Genomic DNA, 27,281 nt, shown 5'->3' on the forward strand with positions numbered 1-27,281 from the left:
ATACACGCTCTCTTCTTTTTATATCTTATTCTGCAACGCTGCGTACAGCACGAGCGACTGCGCTGAAACGAGGATTGGATTTACCAAATCTGGGCCACTCCTAACCAGATCCGCAAAAGCCATACACGAACGTTGATTCGTTTCGTTTTTTTTTTTTCCTTTTTTTACTACATATGTATGTATGTATGTTTTTCTTTCTAAAATTCCTGTAAACGTGTATATAATATAGATATGTATGTACCTACGTGCGTATGCGTACATTGCTGTGGAATTAATTTTCGATACAGATTAAGAGCTGATGGTATTTTTCCGACCAGAGCGAACGAAAATAGAGACAATAGACACGTACAAGAAACGATAAACCTTGTGAAAAGCGAAATTTTGTCGGTGTACGTACACGTATACACGATGTATATACGACGCGTAGTCTCGGCGAGATTTCGCGAAAACTCGGCGCGAACTAACGTGGAGTACGCGGTGATTCGGCACACCGGTGCCTGCATTGCGAGTGTAAAATTGGCGGGATACAATTCGCTCGTGAAACAACTTGATTTCAGCCCTAAACTACCGGATACCGCAGCGAATGTTATTGTCCCGCGCGAAAATGTCGCTTATATTCAGGAATTCGCACAGCGAATTAAGACTTTTATACGGTGAGTAGATATGAATATTTTACAACTTATCCGCTAACGGTGAATGTATAGTGGTATTACACTGTTTGGTATACATTGTATATGAACGTTTCGATATCGAAATACTCGAACATCTAGATTCTTCGAATGTTACAAACGAACTAATATATTTCAATTAAAATACTGTAGGCTATGAAACTCGAAACAATCTAATGATATAACGATTTATAGAATTATAGAAAAATCCAACAACGATAACATTTGGGGTAAGGAAATTACAAGTTACAGATATTTTTCTTTCTTCCTGATTTCTATCCTCTACTCATCTTTCCTTGTATTAGGTTGTCCGAAATGTTTCTTTCGTTTTATAAGGAAATAATAGACGCACAGTGTTCTTTGTTTTATATTAGTTTAGTGAATCATGCGCGAACGTAATAATAGAAACAGAACGAAATGGATCATACCTGATTCAATAAAATAATATAAAACAGAAATTGTTGTTCATCTATTATCACCTTATGAAACGAAAGAAACTTTTCGGATTACCTAATACACGAGGGGTCTTACCAAGGCAAACGTGCGTAGATTTAATCAACGTGTTGGATTTAATTAATATTAATTCATTGAAAACAAAGAAAAATTTATCGTCACGTAACTATCGAAGCGAAACTATACAAGTCCGCGTTCACGGTGTAATTGCTGCATATCTCGCGTTGTCGCTAAACATAAATGGGATCGCCACTCTTTTTCCTTGCCAGTTCAATGCGCATCGTTCACGATGAAACTGGTCGCTAATTAACTTGTAACAAAGCAATGTGATACAGAATGTTGTCGATAACAGTGATAGTCGAATGTACGGGACATTATTAATCCCGAAATCGAAGAGGAGCAAAGTGCGTGCTTCGCGTGTATTATGCACTGGCTCGAGGTTATTGTGACGAGAAATTAAACGCAGTCTAAGCTCCGAGAGCAAACTGACCTCGATAGACAGGACAACGAGTGTACAGCGACTCACAAAAGCATCTGAAGTTATTATACCGGTAGAGGAAGATGACAGAAAGTGGTCCATTTTTGTGTAGTCCAGGCACCAGAAATATCTATATGACGTCATTCTATAGCTTTCAAGGAATCATAAAAGCATAATTTTTTACCCACGATATAATAGCAAAGTTATAGAAAAGAAGCAGTTTCTTCGAACAAGCGATAGGAACGGATAGTACGAAGGAAATTAACCTACGCGTGAAAATAAGTAGAAAATATAGAATAAGATATCTTCTCGTTGAAATTCCGTTTTCGACAAAATTAAATATGTAAATTCACCGAGAATGCACCAAGCGAACATCTTATTGTTTATTCGTACATATTCAATCAGGAATTAGTTAAGTTCGTATATCTTTGACAAATTTGCAATTTACTTTCATTGCAGCCGAATTTAATTGATAATTCAATTCGTAGTAACGCGAGAGTTTTAGGCTGGCGAGTTTGCAAACGTTCTATCGACTCAAGGAAAAGAAACGTTGTGGTTTGGTAATAGAAGTCCGTAGTGAATTACTCGAGTTTCGTTGATCCGCCTCTCGTTACAAATTCGATTCGCTGTAACGAGAATTAAAGCACCTGCCACGGCGTTTATTCCAGAGTTGTTGGAGCTTTAATCGAATATTTGTTGGATATGACTGCTCGAAACACGAGAGGATCGAGAGGTTCCGATTTGGCGCGCTGGTCGAAAATACGTACGGTTTGTGTTTGGTTTCTGATCTCGATGATATATCCGATTTCGTAAGAATACATAAATATTGCTTTTCGTCGTTCGAAGAAGTAAATATCTCAGGCCTTAAAATACTATTGTAACTTGAAATGATATAGAAAATGATGTAGGAATTCAATTAAAACTTGGATAGCTCATTCATCATCGATATGCGTACTGAAAGCATTTATTAAAAGTTAATTAAATATATGTGTTTCCATTAAAAGAAATATAACGAATATTTCGTGTCGATTCGCGTTATGTTCCCAACCTGACGAATCTCCGAATTTTATTTAATGAATATTATAAATGCGTATCTGTCGAAAGAATTCATTTAATGCTGGATTTCATTTGTATGAAATTAATAAAATTTCCCTACTCGCGATGTATTATACGCTTCTCTCTCTCTCTCTTTCTTTTTTTCTTTTGTTCCTGTCCAAATATATTGTCTGCTGTTGTTGTATAACTCATTAATACCTTCTCCGGGAAAAATAAAAATTACGAAAGAGTTCATACTCCATTAATTCGAATAATCAGAAAATTCTGCATAACGAAATTTACATGTAAAGCGAAATGCTCGAGTAATCGAAATGACGAGTTTCATTTAAATATACGCAGAATGGGATATTAGAAGACTGCAGGTATTTTATGGCAGAGGAAAAATAGATAAACAAGCGAAAGATTCGTAATCGACTTATAACGGGTGTTGAATAGGTATATTCAAACCCTAAATTAAATTATGCAATGTTGTTTCACTTATCGCAGATACTTCGATTTCCCTAAATAAAAAATAAATCGTTGTTAAATAACTGGAGAAAGAAGATATTAAATCGTAAACTGCTGACGCGGTACTTTGACGAAGGAACGAAGACAGATGCGAGGAAATAACGAGCTTGTATGAAATATATTGAGACACGGTTGTGGTGGATGCATGTTCTGACGAATTCGATATATACACTCGAGCATTCAAATACATACATATGTACATATATAGGTTCTTATAAGTAAGTGCATCTCAGTCTCCAGACGTTTCATTCGTCTGAACAACACTTTGTCAGAACACGTTCCACTGTAACTGCAGCCGTAAACTAAAGAAAAGTAAGAGAAATGTGAAAAGAGAAGCAAAAAATCGAAGCAAGGAACGCTAGATTCATTTTCAGTTTCATAAATTCTAAGAAAGAGTCACGTAATCCACGATAAAGCCGAGTCGGTGAAACACGCTGGCGAAAATTAAATTGAAAGTGCAAAAAACAGGCGAACGAAGTGGTTGGTTTTGACGCGAGAACTCGCAGACAGGTGAAACCAGCGAACGTGGATGCTAATTAGCGCGGAGATGTCACCGGCGGTGGAAACAGGGCAGGCCTGATGGCAGTGGATAGGAGTCGCCGTAAGTGCCATAATCTGCAAGAGTTTAAGGGGGATTAAATAATAAAACACGCTCGTTACACGAACAACTTTCGCTCATGATCCCGCGAAATTGTTTGTACGTGCATGCGCTCTTCTCTCGTTGCGACGAGAACGCCGCAACGTTTCTAAACGAGAATGACACCGAATCATTGAAGGGGAGCACCGTAGAAATACTGAAAAGAAATTTTGTTTGCTAAGTTAAGCGAATGAAATAGCACAAACAAAGTGGGTAAAAACTCCTGGGACTCCATCCAGTCTGAAAACTGACATGGACACGGCACATACACGAAAGGATACAGGTAGAAAGTAAAGTATCGTCGGACACACATTGGCACATACGAAATGGAATTACGCGAAGATCTTCAAATCCCCATTGTAAAGGAGAAAATTCAGCGAATATCGGACAGTTACGAAACAAGAACGATAAACCACCCATACGTGTTAGCCAATATACTGTACGCTGACAGTACCTGAACTGCAAACTGAAAAAGAAAGAGGATCTGGTGACGTAAGAAGAAATATAAATACGTTCTTGTAATAGTGCTGATCCGATAGAAATACCATTAACAATTATGCCGATTGTCCTATAGGACGAATTGCAGGAATTTGTTAGAAGTTATCGACAAAGAAAAAGAAGAGAGTTAAGCAAGAATTCCTCGAACGATGACTCCAGAAATTAGTTAGGTGAAGAGGTAAATAACGTTTGAAACGCAAGAGAAGTTTGCTCGGTGAAGCGAACGAACAAAATCTTTCATCTTTAAGTCACTTTCAGTAAAATCATAAAATTAAAATACTAATTTTCGTTTAAACGCCGGTGTTGCGACATAAATACCTTGATAATCATCACGAAAGAAAAAATCGAATTTCATATTGAATCTTGAGATGATTTGGAGAGATTAATTTCAAAGTATGATTAAATATTCCTCTTATTAAATATAGTTGATGGTGCGTAAGACATAGCGAACGTGCTTTAAAAGTGATACAACTACAAACGAAGATCACCAACGTAGGAAAAACACGATAAATCCACGTATCTTGATTTTCTGATCTACGTCGATTGAGATGATCGAAAGGAAGAAGATTTATTATGAAACTGAAATATTAAACGAGTGCACGAAATTCGATAAAATTATTAAAGATATAATCGATGTTATAACAATTAATATCTTGAAAATGTTTATTTTCTCTCTTATTTCGAATTATCTCGTACTGTCAATCCATGATTGTTGATTCGCTTATTATAAGCACGGTAAAATTGATTCGATTCGCGTTAACCCGACACTGAAAATCGAATAACAACGAAATACTATGAATATCGCTGGCGCTGTTTTATTCGATCGATCTCCATTTAAATTCGCTAAATATTATTCCCGATGTACGTATATCGTTTCCACGAATCTTATTTAAGCAATTATCCATTCATGTTCAACGTCCGTGAGCTATGAATGAATAAATAAATAGTCCTGCGGAAGAAACAAGGATTCCTTCAATACTTTCACAAAAAAGGAAGCTATTTTAATACCAATTAATCTCACATATCGATATTTAACGTGGTAAAAGTACGATACCGATATTAATATTTCACATGCTGCTAATTGCTGAATTTTGCATACATATTGACACACAGGTACCATTTATTTGTAAACATCTGGAGGATGGTGTTCAGATAGAAATGATACGAATTCCTTTTTAAATTGTTTACAATCACAGAAGTTGATTACTGATTACAAATAACAATCAATTCATTAGCTTCTTAATCAATTTGCAAGGGATGAATTTTCTTCTTTTTTTTATCTAACATTAAAGACGTCAAAGCAGGTTTATTCGATTCGAAAAATTTGTTTAGCAACGAGTCAAATATAATTTGCCGTAGACAAAATTCGTATTGATTGTACATGAAGATGAAAAAAGTCTTTGGCCAGGTTCTCAACTTTTTACAATTCGATGTAATAAAACCTTTTTCTTTCAGCACACCGGACGAATCTTGCAATAGAAACTGGAACAGTGAAGTTATCGGTACGTTTTAGAGAAGGACACGAATTTCCCGGAATTTTCCTAGTATTTCCCTCACTCGGGGGAGAGGAAATTGCTGGTGCGCCGGCAAATCTCTAAAGGGAATACTGAATTCGAAATCTATAAAGGAGCCAGTCGTTTCGTAACTCGATCGTGTTCGGGCGATCGTATACGATTGTTTTATTCAAACTTTCAAGAGTAGTTTCTCAAAATTAGTTGCTTGTAACGTTCTGGTTATAGGTCCGCCGGGGTATTGATTTCGCTGCTGTAATACCTTCGTAAGAAGAATGATATCGGTTAGTAACAAACCAGAAAGACTGTTCAGCTGTAGTTAAACTGGAGAACTTTCGATCGTTTCTTCTTCGTTCAACTGTAGTAGAGAATCACGCGAGTTCTTCTTTTTCACCATCAAACTGACTTTGGACTTAAAGTTATTAGATATCGAGAAAAATTATTTTAAAGAGCGATATCGGTAGTTCTGAAAGTAAAATTATTAAAAGAGAAAGTAAGAAGATAGCGAATTTAAAATAATTTGCTTTTAATTTTAAGCCGAAGCAACTGATTCTGCTATCCATGATACACTTATCATGTTCTTTTCGCTAGATCGAATAAAATAAGAAAAAGAAATTTAAAGATCTATAACCTTTCCTTCTCCTGATATTCGTTCCTTTTTTATCCTCCTATCTTATTGTTTCTCTTCTAATTTTATTTTACTGATACTTCGAATTACTTTCCGATTGTTATTTCGACGGCGAACGTAGCACCAGTTGAGACCTAACGTACTAGCGAAAATAGACGAATGGAACGTCGCTTGATGCAGGTGAAAAGATAAGTCGAAATTACGGGCTTTAATCCGGTAAAGAATTCCGTGCAAGAGCACGGAAACACGTAAGCGAAATGTTTGCCGTTACAATCAAGGGGAATTAACGGAAGCGCTAAACCGAAGTAGCAAATTGCCGCTGTCAAAATGGAAGCTGAAGCACGGAAAACGTAAGAGAATATATTCTGGATTTTACTTCCATTTTAGTTTTTTATTTGGCAACAGGACAGAGCAGAACGAATCTGAATCCATTACATTGCTTTTCGTCGAAATATAAATTCTGTATTCTTCATCGAGCGAGAAAAATCGTCGGTTAAACAAACTATTCAACATCGTTTTTGACGTGGTAAATTTCATCGAACGTCAACTCGTGTAGCAGAACTGGTTAATATTATGGAACGTTTTGTTTGATAGCGGTGACCGATCGATCTACGCGGTGAACGACAAACCGAAAACTCCGCGAAATTAATGAGTCCCCTTTTTCATGGCGAATTAAATGCACGGACATGATGAGAAATCGATGGGAAAAGATAATGCGGCTGAGGAATTGTCGTAATTTCGGAGAATAATGGCCGACTATCGGACAAGACGGCTACGTGGAAAATGAAAATCGCGGAAAAAGTGGTTATTTACATGAGATTATAATTAAGGGCGTGTCATTACGGAAGCAGAATGTTCCTTGAGAACGGGCTTAATAGCTTCTGTAGTGGTTGAATTGTAAACTGACTTTATCATATTCCTGGTACAAATGTACCACGCGGTGCAAATGAAAAAGCGTTTAGCCTATTTTAGCGATTTTTGCCCTATAAAATACTCGAAGGCCTAATAGGGTTATGTTTTCAAGACAGTTTTATTGTTTTCACTGGAGGTTTGTAGCAGTTTTATAGATTTTCTGAAGTAATCATAGGGACTCGAGTGAAATTAACTTTCTGATACTTGCAAGAAGTTTCCCGTTATTTCAATCGTTGGAACTTTCATAAACCAGTTTCAACGACTTGGAGAATATTTCACCTCTGTATCAACTTCCTTTGACATTTTATATATAGTTAACTCGTCCACACACATCTCATAGCATCGTTATCTGTAATTATATTTTTAATAAAATCTTTAGGATGTAGAATATATATTTAGCGACCAAAAGAAGGCTAAGCCCTTTCTAATTTCCAGCATTTTTATAATTGCGGATTTTCTGAATTTTAATCCTCGATTATCCTTTTTTTTTTTTCTTTTTTTGACGATTAAAACCTTCTCCCGGCGTTCGTCTACTTCCTTTTCCTCTGCGAAAACCGGACAATATGGGCCTCGAAAAGATCCGGACTTCGGATAATGTGAGACGATGGTTACCATTGTTCCAAACGTAAGAGAAAAATGCTGAAGAATAAAAAATTTTCTTTAATAATACGTGAAAATGAGAATCACGTCCACTAAGAGGCTAAATAGTAGCGTAGAATTATTTTCGCTAGATTTTCAGTTAGCTTCAGTGGCAAAGAAAATCGACAATTTTGTTATGCTGATAGTAGAGAGAGAAAATGTAGAATTGTGGAAACTAAACAAGTGATGCCATAGATATCTTCGAATAGTCGAAGAATAAATATTATAGACAGACTGCGAATGCAAATTTCTATTTTATGTAAATTTACATTTTTTTGAACAATACTGAAGGGCAAAAATTTGTTTCGCCTACGAGAGATAACAACGAGAATTTTATTTTGAACATTTTATATATTTTCCAACACTAAATGCGTTCTATATATTTTCTAGTCTAGTTATGAATAATTAAATTTTGATATTTCGATGTCGAGACGTATTGCAATAAAATAGTTCAAAGAGAGATTATAGATACTTCCGTAAATATATTAATCTATCCAAACAAATGTGTGTATCTAAAGTAATTTTTTCTATGATCAATTACGTATACTATTTATCGTGCGTAAATAGTTATCCTCTCTGCTTCTTCGTTATTAATCGGAAGCCTTATTTCAAAGTTAATGGCAGATTTATAAATTCTTTAAACGTTAACAAACCATAAACGATTCGCCATCGAACACGCGATCACTCTATAAATTTTATAGAAGAACGTTTCTCAAAACGTTAACGAACTACAAAAATTCCCCGCAATTCCAGTAAAAACGCGAGCGCTTCATAAATCTCGACGTTCGTTTCATAAAAGCGAGATTATAAGGAAACTTTGTTTCCATTGCGTAATCTCAACGAATAAAGCTTTGAACGATGACGTCTCTTCTCCTCGCGTGGCTGTCAACTTATGAGAGATTGCAAATTTCTCTCGTTCCCTCTTTTCTCTCCTTTCCACCTGATAAACACGTCTCACGTATAGAGAAAAAAAAAGTGGAGGAAAACAACTCGAAGCAAACTGAAAGCAACAAAGTGAACACCGTGAAAATTCACTTCCATTCCGTTAGGAATTATTTCCGCAAAAATCTGCGCTTACGTAAAAGAAATATCAAATATTTCTTTGGGGACGAACCGATGTTTTCGCGCGAGATCTTCCGTATCTCGCCAGCTAAATTCGTTCTGCTTTTAACGCGGCGAACATTTTTGATGATCGCTGCTTTGATCGGTTTTTTTGGTTGAAACTCACGGCGAAAAGGGAAGGAACAGCGTTGGGAAAGCGAAATAAAATATATACGGTTGACAATCAGAGGCAAATTTTGATGAATTACATTCATTGGCCGAATCGTTATTGCTTTTGGACTCGGTAAATTTCTATTCTGCGCCTTGTTTGAATCGCGAATAATTGACGAGATTCATTTTCGAGGTTAAATTAAAAAAGTTTGAATTAATTAACGAACTGAAATTCTTCGCCAACTTCTTTCCACTGATTTTATTTCTGGCAATTTATTTGGTAATTGTACGGTGGGCAATGAGTGGCGCACACAGTAATTTTTTAATCGATATTTCCAACATTTGCCCACGAGACAGTAATCCCTGGAAATGAAAGAGCGAAGTAATGGAAATAATACTTTGTGCTTCCATCATGACGAGGTATTTCTTTTGGTAAATTGTACAGTTCCGTGAGAACAATCGTAAAATATCAGAGTGGATTTCGAATGTCACAGGCGTTTATGACTGCGGCAACAATTTGTTGTATTCTCTTCTTGGATTACGAAATAATCGAATAATTTGTCATATCAAACATTAGTTTTCGATATTTAAAGGAATAATCGCGAATATTTAATCGAAAGCAATCGGACAATTCATTGAAAAATTTTCTACTTCGCCGACGCAGCGTGACGCGATTTGGACGAGAACAACGAACGGCAAAAATTTTTAATTTCGCAAATTACGGTACAGGAATGCGAGTCGCGTCTCTGATTTATATCAACGCGCACGCATACATTAAAGGCACGTGTGTTCATTAAAGAAAGGAATGGTAAAGGAAAAAGCAAGGAATGAAAAGAACAGTCGAGAAGAAATCGCAACTCGCGTGTATTCTGTGAATACAAAGTTCATCGAAATATGATTTGCGAATTATTCGCGAATCTTATCAGTTGTTTTTCGGGAATATTTAAATTACTAATGCTAGGGGAAATTATATTCGGCCAAGCATGGTACAATAAACTTTTCTTTATGAGAAATCGATATTCCCATTATTAAGCCGTCCAACTGGCCGAGTTTCAAGAATATTTTGCGGTACGAATTCGAACGAGCTGTCGAATTACACGCGAAGTTCGATAGTATTAATTAATTAAGCGGAAACGAACTACGAAGGTTGCGAGTGAATGTGATTGGAATGGAAGTAATCGAAATCTGTAAAACTTCAAAGATAACTTGCGATGAGCACGAGCCATACTCCAGCGTGTCCATAAAGTCACGGCACGTTCGCTGTGAATTCCTCGTAAGCTCTATTAATTTGGGTTTTCATATTTTCCGGATTTTCAAGGGCTTATGCTAAAGCATAGCTTTTCTGTTCGAGATATTCATACGGACTAAGCTACCTGGCCAAGGAGTTAGCGCTCTATCATCCGACGATAAGGACCGGGTTTAGTTCAAATCTTTGATATTATCATAGAAAGTACCGTATATCTTTAGAAATGGTCTTTGGATTTTTTGATCGACGACATAACATTTATATTCGATAGTCGGTCCAAGGAAAACATCCTTATTAATAGTGTAAAATAATACTGCTACTATTCGAGAAATTTCCCCGTAAATTGCAAATAAAAATGGCACCACCACAATCCTAAGCAATATCTCAGAAAACACATCAGCGAGGAAGCGATAAAAAGTACAGTCTGAAATAATATTAACCAGGAGGACAGTCGTCATCTGCTGCCGTGTCCTTGCAACCGTCTCCATCTTCGAGTTTCTTCGTCACAGTAGGTAAATAATAATTGTAATAAGTCACGAAATCCCTGTTCGTTATTTAAATGTTTCCGTGGCGGACGAACACAGACGGAGAGCTGTTTCATCGTAGCTGTAATTTCCTCGAGACGAACAGCAGACGAATAGCGGACGAACGGACCTGTTCCACGTTCTTTTAACAATCCAAATAATTGCAATCTAACTGTACAACTTGTCTCGCGTAATCGCGCTTTACCGAAAAATGGTCAAAGGCGACGAATTTCAGAGAGGATATTTCTAATGTCCCTCGCTATGGGGATGTTAGATATACAGAGTGTCGCAAAGTTTAACAGCTAAATATCGTAAATATATTCCGTAGATATAACCAAGTGACAAATGTTGTTTATCTAAAGGCAGGTTATTTGGAATTCAATAAACAAGTTAGAATAAAAATACGAAGTAGGAGGGAGTAAAAAAACAGTAATGGACTTACGATTACGATGCTATACGACAAGAATAGGTTTGCAATCGATATAATTATTAGCTATCGATATCACGTTTCAAAATATTTATCGCTCCTGTCGAAATGAAACCGACGACAGTAACAAACTGAACCTCTAAAAATCTATTATTCCACGAAACTCATTTTGCTTCATCTCAATGAATCGATAGACTCTTTGTATCAGCGCCACGCGTATGAACACTCGTTTGATAAATCTTCCTTCTTTAAAACTATTGACACATAAAAATCCAGTATCGTGAAATATTGGACACCAAAGTGTTACTCTCTTTACTATTCCTATTTTTATTCTAATTTTTTCAACAAAGTTTTAAATGATCAATATTTATACAACATCGTTTGCACGTGTATATTATAGTGTATATTAAGGTTAAATGAAAAAGTCTATGTAAATCAATCTCATTTTGTAGCCGGCAGGCAAAAATTAATGATATATATGTATATATATGTATATATATATAATATCGTTTGCTGGATTATATTCACAAAATACACCGGTGAAGTTTGACTATTAAAGCCGGGTGCATCCTGTATATTTGAACGAACTCGTCGTGTCTCTTACAATAACGGAAATTTGGTCAGCGGACTCTCAGTGGACGAACAACGTGGTTTTCCACGCGGTTGGAACCTTCTCGCCTTCTCTATCGTCTAGTATGCTCTGCATTATTTACGAAACACATACATATACACGCGTGCTTAGCGCACCGTCCACTCCAACTGACCCAGATTAGCGTTATTGACATCCGTGCCAGTACAGCTTTCAAAAGCTCCGATTTCAAAGACTTCTCTGTACATTGGTCAAGTAGAATTAGTCGCAGGAAATTTCTTGGTCATCGCCTAATACCGTGAAATTTCGAATATACGTATAATAATTTGAGGCTAGTCGTTTAAGACGAGTTCAATTTAAATTAAAAAAAGAAAGATTTCAGTTTGTTTCGTTACATTCTATCGGAATTGAATTTTGTCATTATCACCTAATAACAAAATCCGCAATCACATAGTTGTCAGTCCAATATGTACTTCGAATCCGCTGCGTTCGTTGCACAAAGAAACGACGTAGCAATTAGAGGAGTGTATTTTCTCGATCCGTTCTTTACATTCGAGAAACGTACGAAACCACGAAACAAGGAACAAGTCGCGAGAAAAGATCGATAGAAATTTTTCACGTCAGTCGGCGCGCATAACAGGCACGATGCATTGAATTTAAATGCTTCGTAATTCTCGCTACAATTACACGCGCGAAACGTCGAATATCTATGCAAATCGCGAACAATTCGCAAGAATTCCTTCGGCCGGAGTCTTTCGAGCGCGTACACCTGCTCCCTCGACGAAGAAACAACCCAATAGAGATTTTAGTTTCTTTGGGAACGAAAGATAGCTTTAAAGAGACGCGTCGTGACGAAATCGAAAGACGGTACAGTCAGAATTCTCGGTCGGTTTGCACTTTCGTTATAATCTCATACTCCGTACAAGATGTTCCAGTGATATTTATTTTATATTTATTTTCGATAATCTTCTTTACGAACGCTAGTGTGCTCCTATTGCCAATAATTTGGTAAAAAGCAATTTTTCTCACAAATTGAACGATAATTTAGCTGTGAGAAAGTTATGAGACACCAGACACACGAAGGCGGAACACGATATTGATAAACATATGGATACACAACTTTGTTAACCGCTTAACCTACGATTTACGTTCGAGAATTTTGGGCCAAAAACGTAAACAAGCTATTATATATTATATTATATATTTACGTTTGGTCCGATCATCTACTACGGGCTGTGCTCGCAATGTTTACGTTCGGTCGGATCATCGTACTACGCGCTATGCCCGTAGTTGTAGATTAAAGGGTTAGTATAAAGTGATTCCTGCAACTTCAGAAAGAAACAAGTGCATTCGTCCTTAGTAAATAAGCAATTGAACGAACATATTCCCCCGACATTGAGCATGAATAATCGAAGCAGCTTTAAAGATACGTATTTACGTGTTGCTTAGCAGCGAATTCATAAAATCCCTCGAACGAACGATCCGCTAATTGTCTGCATCAGCAAATTTTCACACGAGAAATGGCAAATTCTAGCCGATCAAACAAATGTGTCTACCTAACAACTCTGTCGTCAACGTTTTACGCGAATGGCACGAAATGTATAGGAATAAAAAAGAAAGTGATTTTATTTCTCGCCGGATAGTAGAGAATCGATTGTTCGCGCGCCGTAGGGAATAGCGTTCTCTTCGACTTGTTTCGGGGACCAAAAAAGGTTTCCAGCGGACGTAAGTACGATGTCTGCAGAATCGCGACGATGTACACGAAGCATTATTTCACCGAGAAAACCGGTCGTTCACGAATGAAATCACCGGATGTTCGCGATGGCACGGTTTCGGTTTCGGCCTCGGCTAGAATCACCGTACTCGAATATAGAAATCCAGATCAAAGTAACCGGATTATTGGTTGGGATTTTGTAGTTAAACCATTGACGCCGCGTACATAGGACGACGCGACGTCGAAACGTGGCTAACGTACGCCCGCCACACCAACAAGAACTAACCGATCGAATGGTATTCGCCTGAATTAACCTTCGAATCGGATTCGCGTATCAGATTCGCGCTAATTAAGACTCGGAATTGATAACGATCCAAGAGAAAACGGTTCCGTCGCAACCAATCGAATGTACAGGGAAGTTGCGGTTAATTGAGAAACTGTACTGCCTTCGAGCGGTGCGTTTTTATTAAATTTTCATCGTTTAGTAATTGGAGATTTTATGATATTAACACGGACGAGATTAGCGTGAGAAGAATACGTGATAAACAGAGATCATTCGTGGTGCGGTGTATAATTATGTTATGTGAATTTTAGATTAATGGGTGAAGTGAAATTTATAAAATTAGTTGGAAAATCATTATATAAGGCAAACTCGATGTTGACGAAATTTAAAATAGCTTGAAAATAATTTAGGACCTCGATGTAAATTATCTGAAATCTTCGCGTAGCAGATTCGTTAAGTTTTGTCGAATGGAGATGGAGGGCAATGGAGGAGATACAAGAAATCTCCGCTAAACTTCCATTTCTTTAGCTATGTTCATAAAAATATGAATTTGCATAAACACCAGTAGTCTGCTTATCATTTTCAATCTATGCTCTTTAATTAAATTTTAATAATAACTTACGCTACTTAGACTAACATACGAAAGTAATATAAAGTCATAATTTCTGAGCAAATATCTTTATATATCGCTCGATTACGCATTGTCACGAAACGCGAAAAACAAAGCGGAAGATCCGATGTTCCTTTCTTTCGCTGATCATCCAATAACAATTCGTTGCTGTATTTAAATAAATCTCCCTCATGAATATTTCGAAGCGGCCTTGTTACGGATTCCGCAACGAAACAGAAAAAAATCGTCTAAATGGGTCGGTACCCTCTATTCTTTCTTTCCGAATCAGTTGGTCGCCTTATCATTTAAGTCGGTGGCAGCTCTCTGGCCAGGCATTTACATTTTTCGTTCGAATGTTACCGCGCAACTCCTTACACATGGCTTTTTCCCCCTTTCATTGGCAGAAAAATCCGTATTTTTCATGTAACGTGCTCGTTCGCGTTTGTCCTAGAAAACGGAGAATTATCAGCGTTGTCAAGTGTGAAATATGAACATAAAGAAGCTGGAGGACGTTCGAGCGCCGTAGGGGGTTACTTTTCCATGCGAGCGACAGCACACGCAACGAACGACGCAAGCGACGCGACGCACGAATAACGTTCAATGGCAAAGGATGGAAGACCGAATCGATCCACCTTTAAACCGATATCTCTCTTCTCGAAAAGCCTGCTTCCAGCCGTTTCCGGACAAACGCGAGTATATGAATGATTTATCCTGTCGTTTGAAAGTCGTTCAACAGATCTTCCGAGAGCACTTCGCGTCGATTTATCACCAACAAGAAAGAGATGGTCGATGCAAGAACATGCAAGATAGCGACAGAGAGAGAGAGAGAGAGATGAAAGAGGTACAAGCTTTCTGCAACCTATAGAGTAGCCACCTACACACCGTCACGTACATCTCGAGAGCTGGCATCGATCTCACCTGCTACCAACGATACTGGAGCGCGTATTATCTCCTGTTGAATGCCGGAGCTCTGCACCGTTTCCAATTTCATGAACGTCCACGCAGTTTTGCTCCGTGATATACCTCAGGCACAATGGCGACGGATAACATCTTCTCGATTTGGGATTACTTTTTTTCACATTTCCTTCTTTTTTTTTTTTTTTATTAATATCGCGTGTATTCGATGACGTTCCTTTGTCAACACCTGATATCTCTTTCATTCGTATTTCTTTTTTAATACATCGAAATTTAGGAAAAGTATCTCTTGGAACTTCGTAGACGAGGATATTTCGTAAGGTTTGGTAGATACAATGGAGAAAAGCGCGAAGATACATACTATCGTATACGCTGCGTTTCTCATGTCGACAGACTTGATCGCGTGGTTGCAGTATAACGGATGGTTTCTGTGATTCGAGAATAAAGGTTGAGGTAGTCCTGTGGGTAGCGCAAAGCGGAGAAAGCGACGTTCCTTGGAGATTTAGAAACTCGACTCTGATCGGTGTGATAACATTAGATCGCAGATGTTTGTCGCGTATCTGTGAGATTCGAGTTTCGCTGAAAGAATTTGACGAAATTTTCGAGTCTCGCGAGAAACTATCGGGTACCACCTTTGACGCAATCCCAAGATTACCGAAGCAAATCGAACAGTAACCGGTACGTTTGCCTACTCGATGTTTCCTCGTCTCTCTCGAATCATCGTCGTTCGCTTCACACTGTCCAGTCACGGGACGATTACTACGACTAGTTTATTCTTTTGTCGATTGTCAAACAGCGAGTGTCTTCGGCGACGAAACGACTGGTTCGACCAACGGAACCCGACAGAAGCGCGTGAAACGTGGTTTGTTTGTTCAGTTCGCGGACGATGCAAGCTACGTGGTTTTTGGTATGCTGACAAATGTAAAAAACTCGACGATGCCTGGCGCATGCCAAGATCGATCTTCGCTCGTAATTCAGCTACGAAAGTGTATTCCGGAGAATTTTTCTTCGCTGTTTGGCCAGGATCATTGCGTTGGAACGGTCGGAACGCGTTGCAACCCACGTATTTGACGATATCGAGCCGATTCAACGTGCGCTGACTGAAAAATGCTTCGTAACGGATTAAATCACTCGAACAATGGCGAAAGAGAAACAAACGCAATGATTGAATGCCTTTTCGCTCTGTTCGGTGTAAGTTTTCCATGTATTGGTATGTAAACGGAATGAATAAAAGCAACGTTTCCTTGTCAACGAACGTGATACAACATTATATCTTCCTTTTCCCCAGCAAATTTTGCAATAACGCGACATTTGTAACGTTCCTGGAAATGTTGATTCACAGATATAAACGAAGAGTCTTGCTCGTATATATGTTAATAAAACATAGCGTGTAAATTAATTGGTTTATAGTTGAATTTACAGTACGATGAAAGATGAATTTAGAATGAGTAAGCAGTAACACCAACGCTGTTGTTGATGATTTTGGATATTTATTAAAGTTGACGATATTAATTATTGTAAAAAGCAACGCGTCAGCAGCTTATAATTAATAAACACGAAGTTAGTGGTGTATCCTAAATTATTCCTCTCGATGAACGCGTGTCAGGAAAGTTTTCGAAAATAAAAAATTCGAAGAAATGACGCGATAAGAATTGCTTCCATCAGCACTTTCGCGCAACCATCTTACGTCATTATATTCGATAATTCAATTTTCATCGTAAATCTTCCCGAGACTCTATCAAACCTGTAATGTAAATTTTATTTCTGAAAATTTCAAGCGGTTAACCTACATTTGCTAATTAGAAAGTATGCGAAAAGTCGAGATCGTATTTGCTATCTCACTCGACCCCCTCTCATTTTCTCATTTTTTTTTGTTTTTTACAATACATAGTTATTTTTTCATAATAAATGTCATCGCGAATAAGTCTGTCGCATAAAAATTTGTATACGTACGGTTGAGCGTTTGTCGCGAGACGATTTACGTTCATAAATTGAAGAAAATTACATTGTGTCAGATTAGTTGAGCAAATTTTTTCGCTAATGAAGACTCTTTAATAGACTCGTTGTTTCAAATGTCGTATTTGAGGAAATGAATTGTTATAACGTTACGCGTCTATTTGTTGGTATAATAGTAGAATACAATTATATCGATATAATTTGTCATTAATATTATAATTTTTATGATTTCATGTATTTGGTAATCTTGATTTTGTATTTTTGTAAGTCAGATAAGAACAACGTAATAAAAATGTATTATTTCTGCAATGGCAAAATTTGCTGCTTCATTATTTAATTTTCAATTTTGCTACCTGGTAAACTATGCAACGATACAATTTCGCGATATAAATTGCGAGTCAAATCTATTAAACATTGGCCAGCTTTTTAATTAAAATACCACAACACTAACTGCGTGTATACGAATACAAACTGTACAAATACAAATTCCATTGACAAACACATATTCGATTCGAAACAGATTTATGTCAAACTTGCAGCTTTATTACACGCGCCAGTTACAAAACTTCACTTTATGATGAAATATAATGCGTATGTGCAAGTAATGAAATTCAAATGTACTTGACTTTTCAAACAAGTTCACTGATTATCCTAAATTTTACATTCAGGCATGAAGCAGATAGTTAGTGGCTCTTTTAGATCAAATACGCCACTGTAGCTAGCATTATTTTAGAATATAAATTGAGTCAACTAAAAGATACTTTTCGGTGTACTAAATCGATGGTTAATCTAATTAGTTTGAGACGGAATTATCTTTTATTTCGCATTTCTCATTGAAACATTATTTGAAACGATGTCGAAATTCAAACTATATCACCTTTCAAAGTAGCAAATACAGCACGGTATAATTAGTAAGACACTGTTGCACAAAGGTAGATTGTGCAAATTTTCAGCCGTCGTAATTGACAGCAGTCCAATCTATCTCTTCCAACGACACGAGTTCCCCTCCAAACACCTTGTTTCTGCATAACCTACCAAATTAACACATTAACAGCGTTTGAAAATTAACATTTCCAATGGCATTCCGCATCCAAGAATTACGACGCAATCGCAAGGAAATACCGATTATGTCAACTTTACTTTCATTCAATTTAAAAAACGATAAGATCTCTTCTCGAAATTTGTTCGTTCATTTTCAATATGCGAGATAAATTGAAACATCGAACTATTATATATATCGAAGAATTGATCGCGGGGCGATGATATTCCGAAACCAAAAATTCCAATATAATCGCAAGAAAATTCTGATTTCCGTACTATTTAAATACCATCGAAATTGTATATTCCCCAAAAATGTTTCCCAGTTTTCAATCCGGATATCAAACTATCGAAGAATTCATCTCGGAGAACCACTTACAATTAGAATTTAACGCTAGCTAAAAACAGCTTCGAACAAAGAAGAACGATAGTATCAAACGAACCGACTCTTAATCGAATTTCTGTGAGAAACCGCGGCCAAGAGTCGTTCGTCCGTCGAATGTAACGAAACGTGTATCTCATTGTTTAAACAGGACGCGTTTTACCGGAATATCCAGCGATAAATCGTAGCCCTACGACTCGACCGTTCAGAGACAGTACGTAATTTTATCGTCGCGTGGTCACGTTAAATCTTGCGAAGCTACCGTTCATAAGCTAGCAAGCGATATTCTCGCGATTCTGCCTGCTAAACTGTTCGCATGGAACCGCTGAATGGTGAAACGGACCACGGAAAATTTCGTTGACCGCTTCCAGTGGTACGAGCAAAGTCTTCGTTCGATGGCAATGTCGCGTTTGGCGAGCCGCAACGCGTCGCACGATCGACGAAACGTAAGTAAAACAAACGATCGGTACACGAGAGAATGGCAACTTGATGCAAACGCAACGATGTCGCCGATATCTTCTCCGTCGGCGCGGATCGTAATTACCAGGCCGAATTGATTTTCCGTCGGTTGAATGGAACGATATCCCAATTGTGCGAAGCAAACCAAGCTTGGACCGGTTGTCGTTGTACACGTACAGTGTACACATCGTATCCTTTGAAAATAACAGCGACCTCGATCGATGATTGCACGCGGAAAGGATGGTGGATATCGCTCGTATAGGGAGTGACGTTCGCCAATTGCCTCTCCGCTACTTGGTCGAGCAACGACGTAACGAGAATTTGATCGTCGCCGGATGACCACCGTTTCGTCGGAAATGTTCCACCACTTCTCGCCCCTTTTTCGCCTTCCTTCGTCACGGTTCGTCCTTTGAAGCTTTTGTCGAAAAGTTTGTCCGCTGGCGGGAAACAGATCGCGTTTCAAATATTCCGGAGGACGAATAGAGAAGCATCGAATGGAATGGAGCGACGGATAAGGCGGCTCGCCGCGGAAATTGCAATTGCTTTCCGAAAAACTCTAACGCTGATGCGAAAGAATTTCTCGAGCGTTCTTCTCGACCGTGAAAACTTTCTTTTCTCTACAGGTTTCGCATCGTGTTAAATATGCCGTTCACCTGTTGGGATACACGAAGAGGAATCCGTGTTGCGCAACTTGCGGATCGTTCGCACGAATTTGCCCGACACAAAGCTCGTTAATTACAAGACGGGCGATCCTGTAGCGAACTCGCAAAGTCCTCGAGTATCCTAGAACTCGTTGAATTTTCTCAAGATCGAGCTAGTCTCGCGAGTCCGTGATGCGAAATCCTGATAGATAGTATTGGAAGAAACAAAGCCTTCGTATCTTTTTATCGCGAGACTTACTTTACCGTGACTCTTCCCCGGTTCTATCCTTATCTCATTTCCCCTGTTTTTTCCGCTTGGTTTCGCGAGCGTGTCGTGCGTGATCTTATAGCGTAAAAGACAAATAACGATTATCAACGATATTGAAAGCGTGTCACTCGACGTACCTAAATAGGTGCTGTTGGTAATAACCCAGAAGAGTTTTAGCGGATCAACCATTAAACCACGTTCATCACATGAACAACACGTTCCAATGGAGAAGCGTAGCCGGCTGCCGTGGCTGCTCAACCACAGGACACCGTAACCGCTTAACGCGTCGACACACACTATGTCCCTGAATATTCTGGATACTCGTCTTCGAGGTCCACCAGTAGCGCAATAAATCGATTCACAAATAACGATCACCGTGTTGTTAAATAAGAAATTTGAATAAACCGTACACCGTAAGTTACCAACGAACCAACAAGCAAAAAGAACAAACGAAAGGAACTGCAGGCAGAAAAATAATCACGATAATAAACGCGAATTTTCAATCGCCACTCTCCTCTTCTTCAACCAAAAGAATTCCGATCGAATTTGTCGATTCTTCTTCACAGTGTCCTGCGACGATTTCTTTAGACAGAAGGACCGTGGTGATCTGACAGATGAGCGATGATCTCTCTTCCTCCCTCTCCGTCTCTCTTTCTCTCTCTCTTTCTCTATATCGCGACGCGTCGTCCCGAATCGGACCGGCACTGACGTTTCGGTACGTTCCGCACGACGCCTGTCATCGACATGTTTTTATCTCGCGGTATATTTCGTCCGGTGCGAGAGAGCGAGCCAGTTGCGCGGCTGTGGTTGTCCGAGCGCCGAACGAAAGTGGAAGGAGTAGAGCGAGCGAGTAGAGAGGGTGAGAGATGGTGGTGGTAGCGACGGCGTGGAGAACGGAGCACAGCGTGAGAGAAGGTGATTGTCGGCGTCGGCGTCGGCGTCGACGGCGCGGCTGCTAGATTGTACGCGAGAGTCGAACGCGGTGTGTATGTGCCACGAGCACGGACTAAGGGTACGGAACGAGTCACGAGGGTACAGTACCCGAGTACGCGGTACCACCAGGCCAGTAGATATACGGAGGCCGCAGCTCCGAGCTCAGATTTGCGCAGCCGCGGCAAATCAGTCGGCGGCGCACAATCCACGCTCAGTCAATACACTGTGTCACCGCGTACGAAACGTGGAATCGTTGGAACGCGGTTCATAGTCTATGGGACGTGTGGCACTGCGATGTTCACGAATACGACGCCCGGTACATCGTCGTTCCCGGTGATACGCGCCAACGCAACACCAAGACTACCAACGGCGTCGTGATCGCTGCGTTTGCACAGACCGCCTATCGCAAACCGCGACTCTCGTCTTTTTAAACGACTACGCGCGTCTTTTCGCCCCTTTCCGCGCATTTTCGTTCGCTCGCTTTTACGGCCGATATCATCTCGCGTCGCTGATTTATCGTTTTCGTATGGTCTGGCTATTCGATTCTTTGTTTTGTAATAGTGCGATTAGTTGATTCTGTGGAGCACGGTTCGAGTATCTCGATCGCGATTCAATTTCCGTAGTGGCGAATTCAGAAGCTGCCGGAGAGGCGGAAAAATGTGTAAAACTACATAGGTACAATTTCGAAACTACCTTTACAAGATTAAAAATTTGCGACACTGTAGCCTGGATAATTCAATCAACATTAATCGTATGCCTAGCAAGGTTCTTGGAATGTGACATAATATTTTTGTATTTTATTATTCTTGAAAGCAAAGAAGGACGGCACAGCCCCTATCGTTTTGGATCCATCGTTGAATTTCGGCTTCGCGTCGAAGAGGCAGTTCCACGGCCAATTCTTCTCTTTGTATTCTTTAGGCTTTCGACGATATTCGGGATAGCTTCTTAAAGAACAGCACTTCATTGGAATGTACGCGATGAAAAAACAACAGAGCTTATTTGATAGTTATCTTTATCGTGCTACAATTTTGTTACGCGCAATATTCAAGATTCTCGACGTTTCTATTCTCGAGCTATTTCGCTGTGCGAAAACGCTTATCTTCTTCACGATTTAGAGTTTCAATGGCAACAACAGTATATTTTAAACGCGTCTAATGGCAGAAAAGACAAATGCCCGTTCGCTTTATCGATGTTTGTAACAATAGAAGAGATACAATAGGAAAACAAGCAAGGTAATAGCGGGCTGATGGACTTCCATATACCTAATAAAACGTATTTTAATGGACCTTTGTACGAGTTTGTAATTGCGTTCCTTCGAAGGACTTCAAGCTTCAATAGAAATTCCCATTAAACAGCTATATACGTGTAGCTACTTCGTTTTCCTTTCGAAACCGTAATAGAGTACATTCGCTGAAAGCAATCAACGCACGGTTGCAAAATTTTCTACGGAATATTCTGTCGACCGTGATGGACAATCTTCTGTTCGAAATATGTACGTAAAATGTATTGAGATTATAGTCACTGCTGTGACATTTTAAAACCTGTTAAACGTAAAGGAATAAAGAAATGCTTGGTTTCAAAATCTTCGATTTACGAATCGGTGTTAAATGCGCTTACTGACTCGAGAAACGATCATGTATTTCGTACTTCCAAGTTTCATCCGTTTCTCGTCAATTCTCTCAGCCTTTACGACTTCCCTTTTTCCTAATTGGTCGTGTACATTTCTTGCCAATACTTTTTCGAGATTTATACAGATCGTTACACCACCGCCAGTTCAAACTTTCATACGAGTTATCGATAGAGATGAAACTCTCGGCAAACAAACGTTCGAAAGCTCTCTATGGTGGAACATTTTATATAAATTTACAACAAAGATCATAATTAAAATTCCTTTTGATATTAATACCCGCCATAACAATGTTTCCAGCAAATTGTAGTCAAATATATACTCGATGATAATACAAGAAATTTTATTCCTACACTTTTAGTTATACAGCAATTTCAACGAACGTCGAGGACTGTCTGTTATAAATAAATGTCTAGTTATTTCCCTGTTGCTTACAATGAATTTTACGTTCTTCTCAATATCGATATGTGACACGAGAATCTACAAGGATCGAACATACGTACAGTAACGATCCAAGAAACTTCACTGCTACGTTTTCATTCATCCGACAAATCCAAGCTTTTAACCAACGATGCAACCGCAATATCGAGGAATTAAAGTCTCGTACAGCTAGACCGCTTCCCTATCAGCATCTTATTCGTCGTCGTTCCAGTTCCTTGACGATGCCAGACAAGATCGTCGAAGCGTATTAGAGTCCGCGTTGTTAGCCAGCTATCGTCTTCCGATTCGATCGAAAGTCGATCGCTGTAGTAACTGAATAAACGTCGCTAGTAGGGCCAGGGTCTATCTATCCACGTCGTTAAACCATCGCCAGGCCTGTTTTACTCGATATCTCGCCATGTTTACGTTCGATTCAATTTTAGTTAGAAATTGAGAAAGTGACTGTTACGAAAACGTCGAATTTTATCGTAAAATTCGATCAATGTAATCGTAATAGCCGAGTCAGTGCTGATAAAATATCAAAGTGTTCTCCAATGTTATATAATATACACAACATATATATATAAAGTTATCAAAGAAACCATTAGGTTGCGAGCCAGTATACTTACGCGTGTAAAAACAAACAAAAATCTGTTGAAGCTGCTTAAAAGAATTAAAATAATTTGTGTAAATCGTAATAATTACGTGTCTATGCCCCTGTGGTTTCTAATCTGAATCCGTTTGAAAAGACCGTAACCGAAATGGATAGAAAACTCCAAGAAATTTATCGAAAGTTTGAATCTGTATTGTAAAGTCACTTATAGCGCTCGTGAAACCAAATCTCAAGATACGAAAAAGGAAACGCGACAGATAAACGGTAAAAGAAGTAAAGGATAAAATTGTATTATGTGAAATCTATGAGATTATGATAACATCGAATACACGGGTGCTTTATTTTCTAATACAACTTTACAGCTTCCTTTCGATCGAAATAACAATTTTTAAATGTTTTAATAATTTCCTAACGTTTCTACGAGTTTGCTCGAGTTTTCGCTAGTGCCTAAATTTTATGAAACCGCGAATAGACAAACATGGATTTCGTGAGCCGTTGTACTTGGAATATGACAAGGATGACAGTACGCGGCGTGACATCCGTTGACAGCGAAGACGCCGATGCAGCCGATGAGGAACCGGGTGTTCCGACGCCCTGTTACGTTATCCTGCGAACAATTTCATACACGACCACGAGTCAATGTGGACGGGACACGTAGAATGGCCCTAAGCTATGGTCTGTGATTATCACATAAATCATGGCGGAATGGATTGACCAGCGCGTATTTCGTAGCAGACATTATGCCTAGTGTTGTTTCGCCTTGTGCGCGGTGCCGTTTCCTGTCGAGTGCTGATCGAACTTCGTGTAGAACGCATACTTAAGTGCACTTTGACCACTCCCGAATGCCATAGAATTGATTATCGCGAAGGCAAGACATTGCCTTCGGAGTAAAATTTGCTGAGCTATGGAAATCTTGAACCGTAGCTGGTATGGCAAAATTGATCGATGCTGGCAATGTTTCGTGAGAAATTTCGATAAGTGAGTTTCTGCATTTCGTGATTTCTTGGCAAGTAAGGTCTGGAAAATGTAGGCAAATCGAAGGATGTAGTCTGTCGTGTTTAGGATAATACAATGGCTGTAACACGCTGGACAAAGTATTCGGACATTTCTGTCTATATCGTATGTGTTTTCAAAATATCCCAAATCAAAATATAAAATATCTTGAAATCTCATTCGCGCAATAATGAAACGGGGCTGTCACGTTTACGCGTATTGACAACATTCGAAATCGACCTGAAAATATACACAGAAGTTACAAGATATTTGCAATTATTGCATTCGTGTGTTTAACAAACGAACGAATACACAGCATAAATAGCAATCTTAAGCAGAAGATAAATGTTAAATATGATCCCATTGAATATCATGGTTTATTTCGATGTAATGGATTACCGGCTCTTTAAATACGTCTCTGATCTCTGCGAAACACATACTGGGTACTTTGCAATTTATATGTATGTATATTTTCAGATTCGTTTCAAACTTTATCAATATAATCGTGATTGTCGAATCTCATAACAGTACTAATGAAATTTCAAAATGTTCCGTGTAACACGCATAATGTATTCAAAAGAACTACGTACAAGTGTTGGAATACTTTTGCGAGCTTGTGTAGGGTCACGAAATATTCGTTTCAAATTCATGATATACGAAGAATATGTTGTTGAACGATAGTACGAAGAACATGTTGTTGAACGATAGTCCGAAGAATATGTTGTTGAACGATAATGCGAAGAATACGTTGTTGAAGGTTGTAAAGTTCATAGGAATACAATTTTGTATGGATTTTTAACTCTTCTGGACGCACGTGTGTAGTCAATGCTACTATCGTTCTCGATAAACGTTGTATCAGTATATAGATTATGGACGTGTATATCGTGAGTTTTATGAAATGGTGACACATGTAAAAAATCGTCAGTTTTGAAATATTTGCAGAAAATATCTCTAAAAATATTATTTGAAGTAAAACAACGCGTTTTATCTATTTTATAGGACTTTGCCGTTAAAAGCCAAGCTAATGCAAAAATGTCAAACTGCTAACCTAAATATATATTTAATCGATATTTGTGTCGCTCAACATTCCGTACAGTACGTAAAATTTATTTCAATTCCTATGTTATCTGTAGAACGCGTTCATGTTCGGAATATTCGTTGTACAAAGAATTGCAAAAGCGTAAAAATTTCTACGATATTATTAATCGTAATAGTTTCACGCAACTAGACGACAAAGTATCTAAATACGGATATCGTCAAAGCAACAATTTTAGCCGAAATTTAATCGAGCATTAAAAGGAACAACTTTTAATCCAACCTTATTGTTTCTAATTATCCTCTTTGTACGTAATAAAATCCACAGCGAAAGAAGTCTTTCACAAACATTACGAAGCTCGAATGATGATTCGAGGATGTTTTTAAAACCACATCTCCGTTATTTGTTGACTCACTCAGGCAAAACCGGTGACCGGTTTAGTTCATTTGCTAAACGAGCGACTGGCCGCTGGCACGACGTAGCTTTCAAGGCTTCGGATTTAGCGATTCTCTTTGTAACCCGGTGCGGCAATTTCGACCGTTTCTAAGAGGATATGTCCGTTGCCGACGCGAAAGTACTTTTGACTGTTCGCCGAGAGAGCTTTCCTCTGTGCGCCTTTTTCGCTTTGTGACGGATGGACTGTTTTCAATGGTATTAAGAATACCACTGCGAGCCACGTTCACTCTGTATAGCCTGCCATGATATTCCGAAGATGACTGGCTAAGGACCTTTATATTTGCGATAATCGTCGTCTTCTGATATCTTTCCAACGACGTGATGCTCTCTTCCTTTACGAAGGTTTTACTGCAAAAAGACTTGCCCGCCTTATAAAAGAATGTAATGCTTTTGATACGTTGCGATTCATTTTATGAATGATCCTCGCGGAAGCTGGTATACTTGAAATGCTTTTACAGTGAAACAGTTTGCACTGACGGTGCTGTATTAGCTATAGCTCGTGAAGCGTAGCTGTTCCGATACTTAACCATGCTTCATTGGCACGTTGTTATTATTCAGAAATAGACTTGTTGTGAAAGAAAGCTGCCGCTCGTTAGAACAACTTGTCTCCATCGCCAGGATAAATAGAGATTCGCGATTATACCGTGGTTGAAATTGTTATAAAATTTCAAAAAATTCTTACAAATAGATCTTTACGCATTCATGGAATATTTAATCTCGTTAAATAATCTTTTCCATTTTTTTTTGTTTTTTTTATTGAAAATATCGAACCGAATAGAGCGATATAACAGTCCTGCTTGCTTTCTTTACAATTTGTCAGGATATTAGATATCGAGCAACCGTTTTATTTATTCCAATGCTAGATTTCGTTCACTGTGACGGGTTACGTTGTTGTAAAATAGTTTGATAAAAATATCGCTCGGTTAAAAGCTTCGAGAACACTTTCAATATG

The 27,281-nt window shown here is 38.6% G+C and overlaps 1 protein-coding gene across 1 annotated transcript in view; it reads right to left on the minus strand.

Moving 5' to 3' along the window:
• The window catches only part of LOC117242894 (neural-cadherin-like), an 87,226-nt gene extending 66,786 nt beyond the window's left edge, over positions 1–20,440 (minus strand). Inside the window, exon 1 of the mRNA XM_033509952.1 lies at positions 20,389–20,440. Within this exon, the coding sequence (XP_033365843.1) occupies positions 20,389–20,440 (52 nt within the window). The remainder of the gene's footprint in view (positions 1–20,388) is intronic.
• Positions 20,441–27,281: the final 6,841 nt, after the last annotated feature.

This window comes from Bombus vosnesenskii, unplaced genomic scaffold, assembly GCF_011952255.1.
Source record: "Bombus vosnesenskii isolate JDL3184/JDL3185 unplaced genomic scaffold, Bvos_JDL3184-5_v1.1 scf7180000016279, whole genome shotgun sequence".
Taxonomy (NCBI): domain Eukaryota; kingdom Metazoa; phylum Arthropoda; class Insecta; order Hymenoptera; family Apidae; genus Bombus; species Bombus vosnesenskii.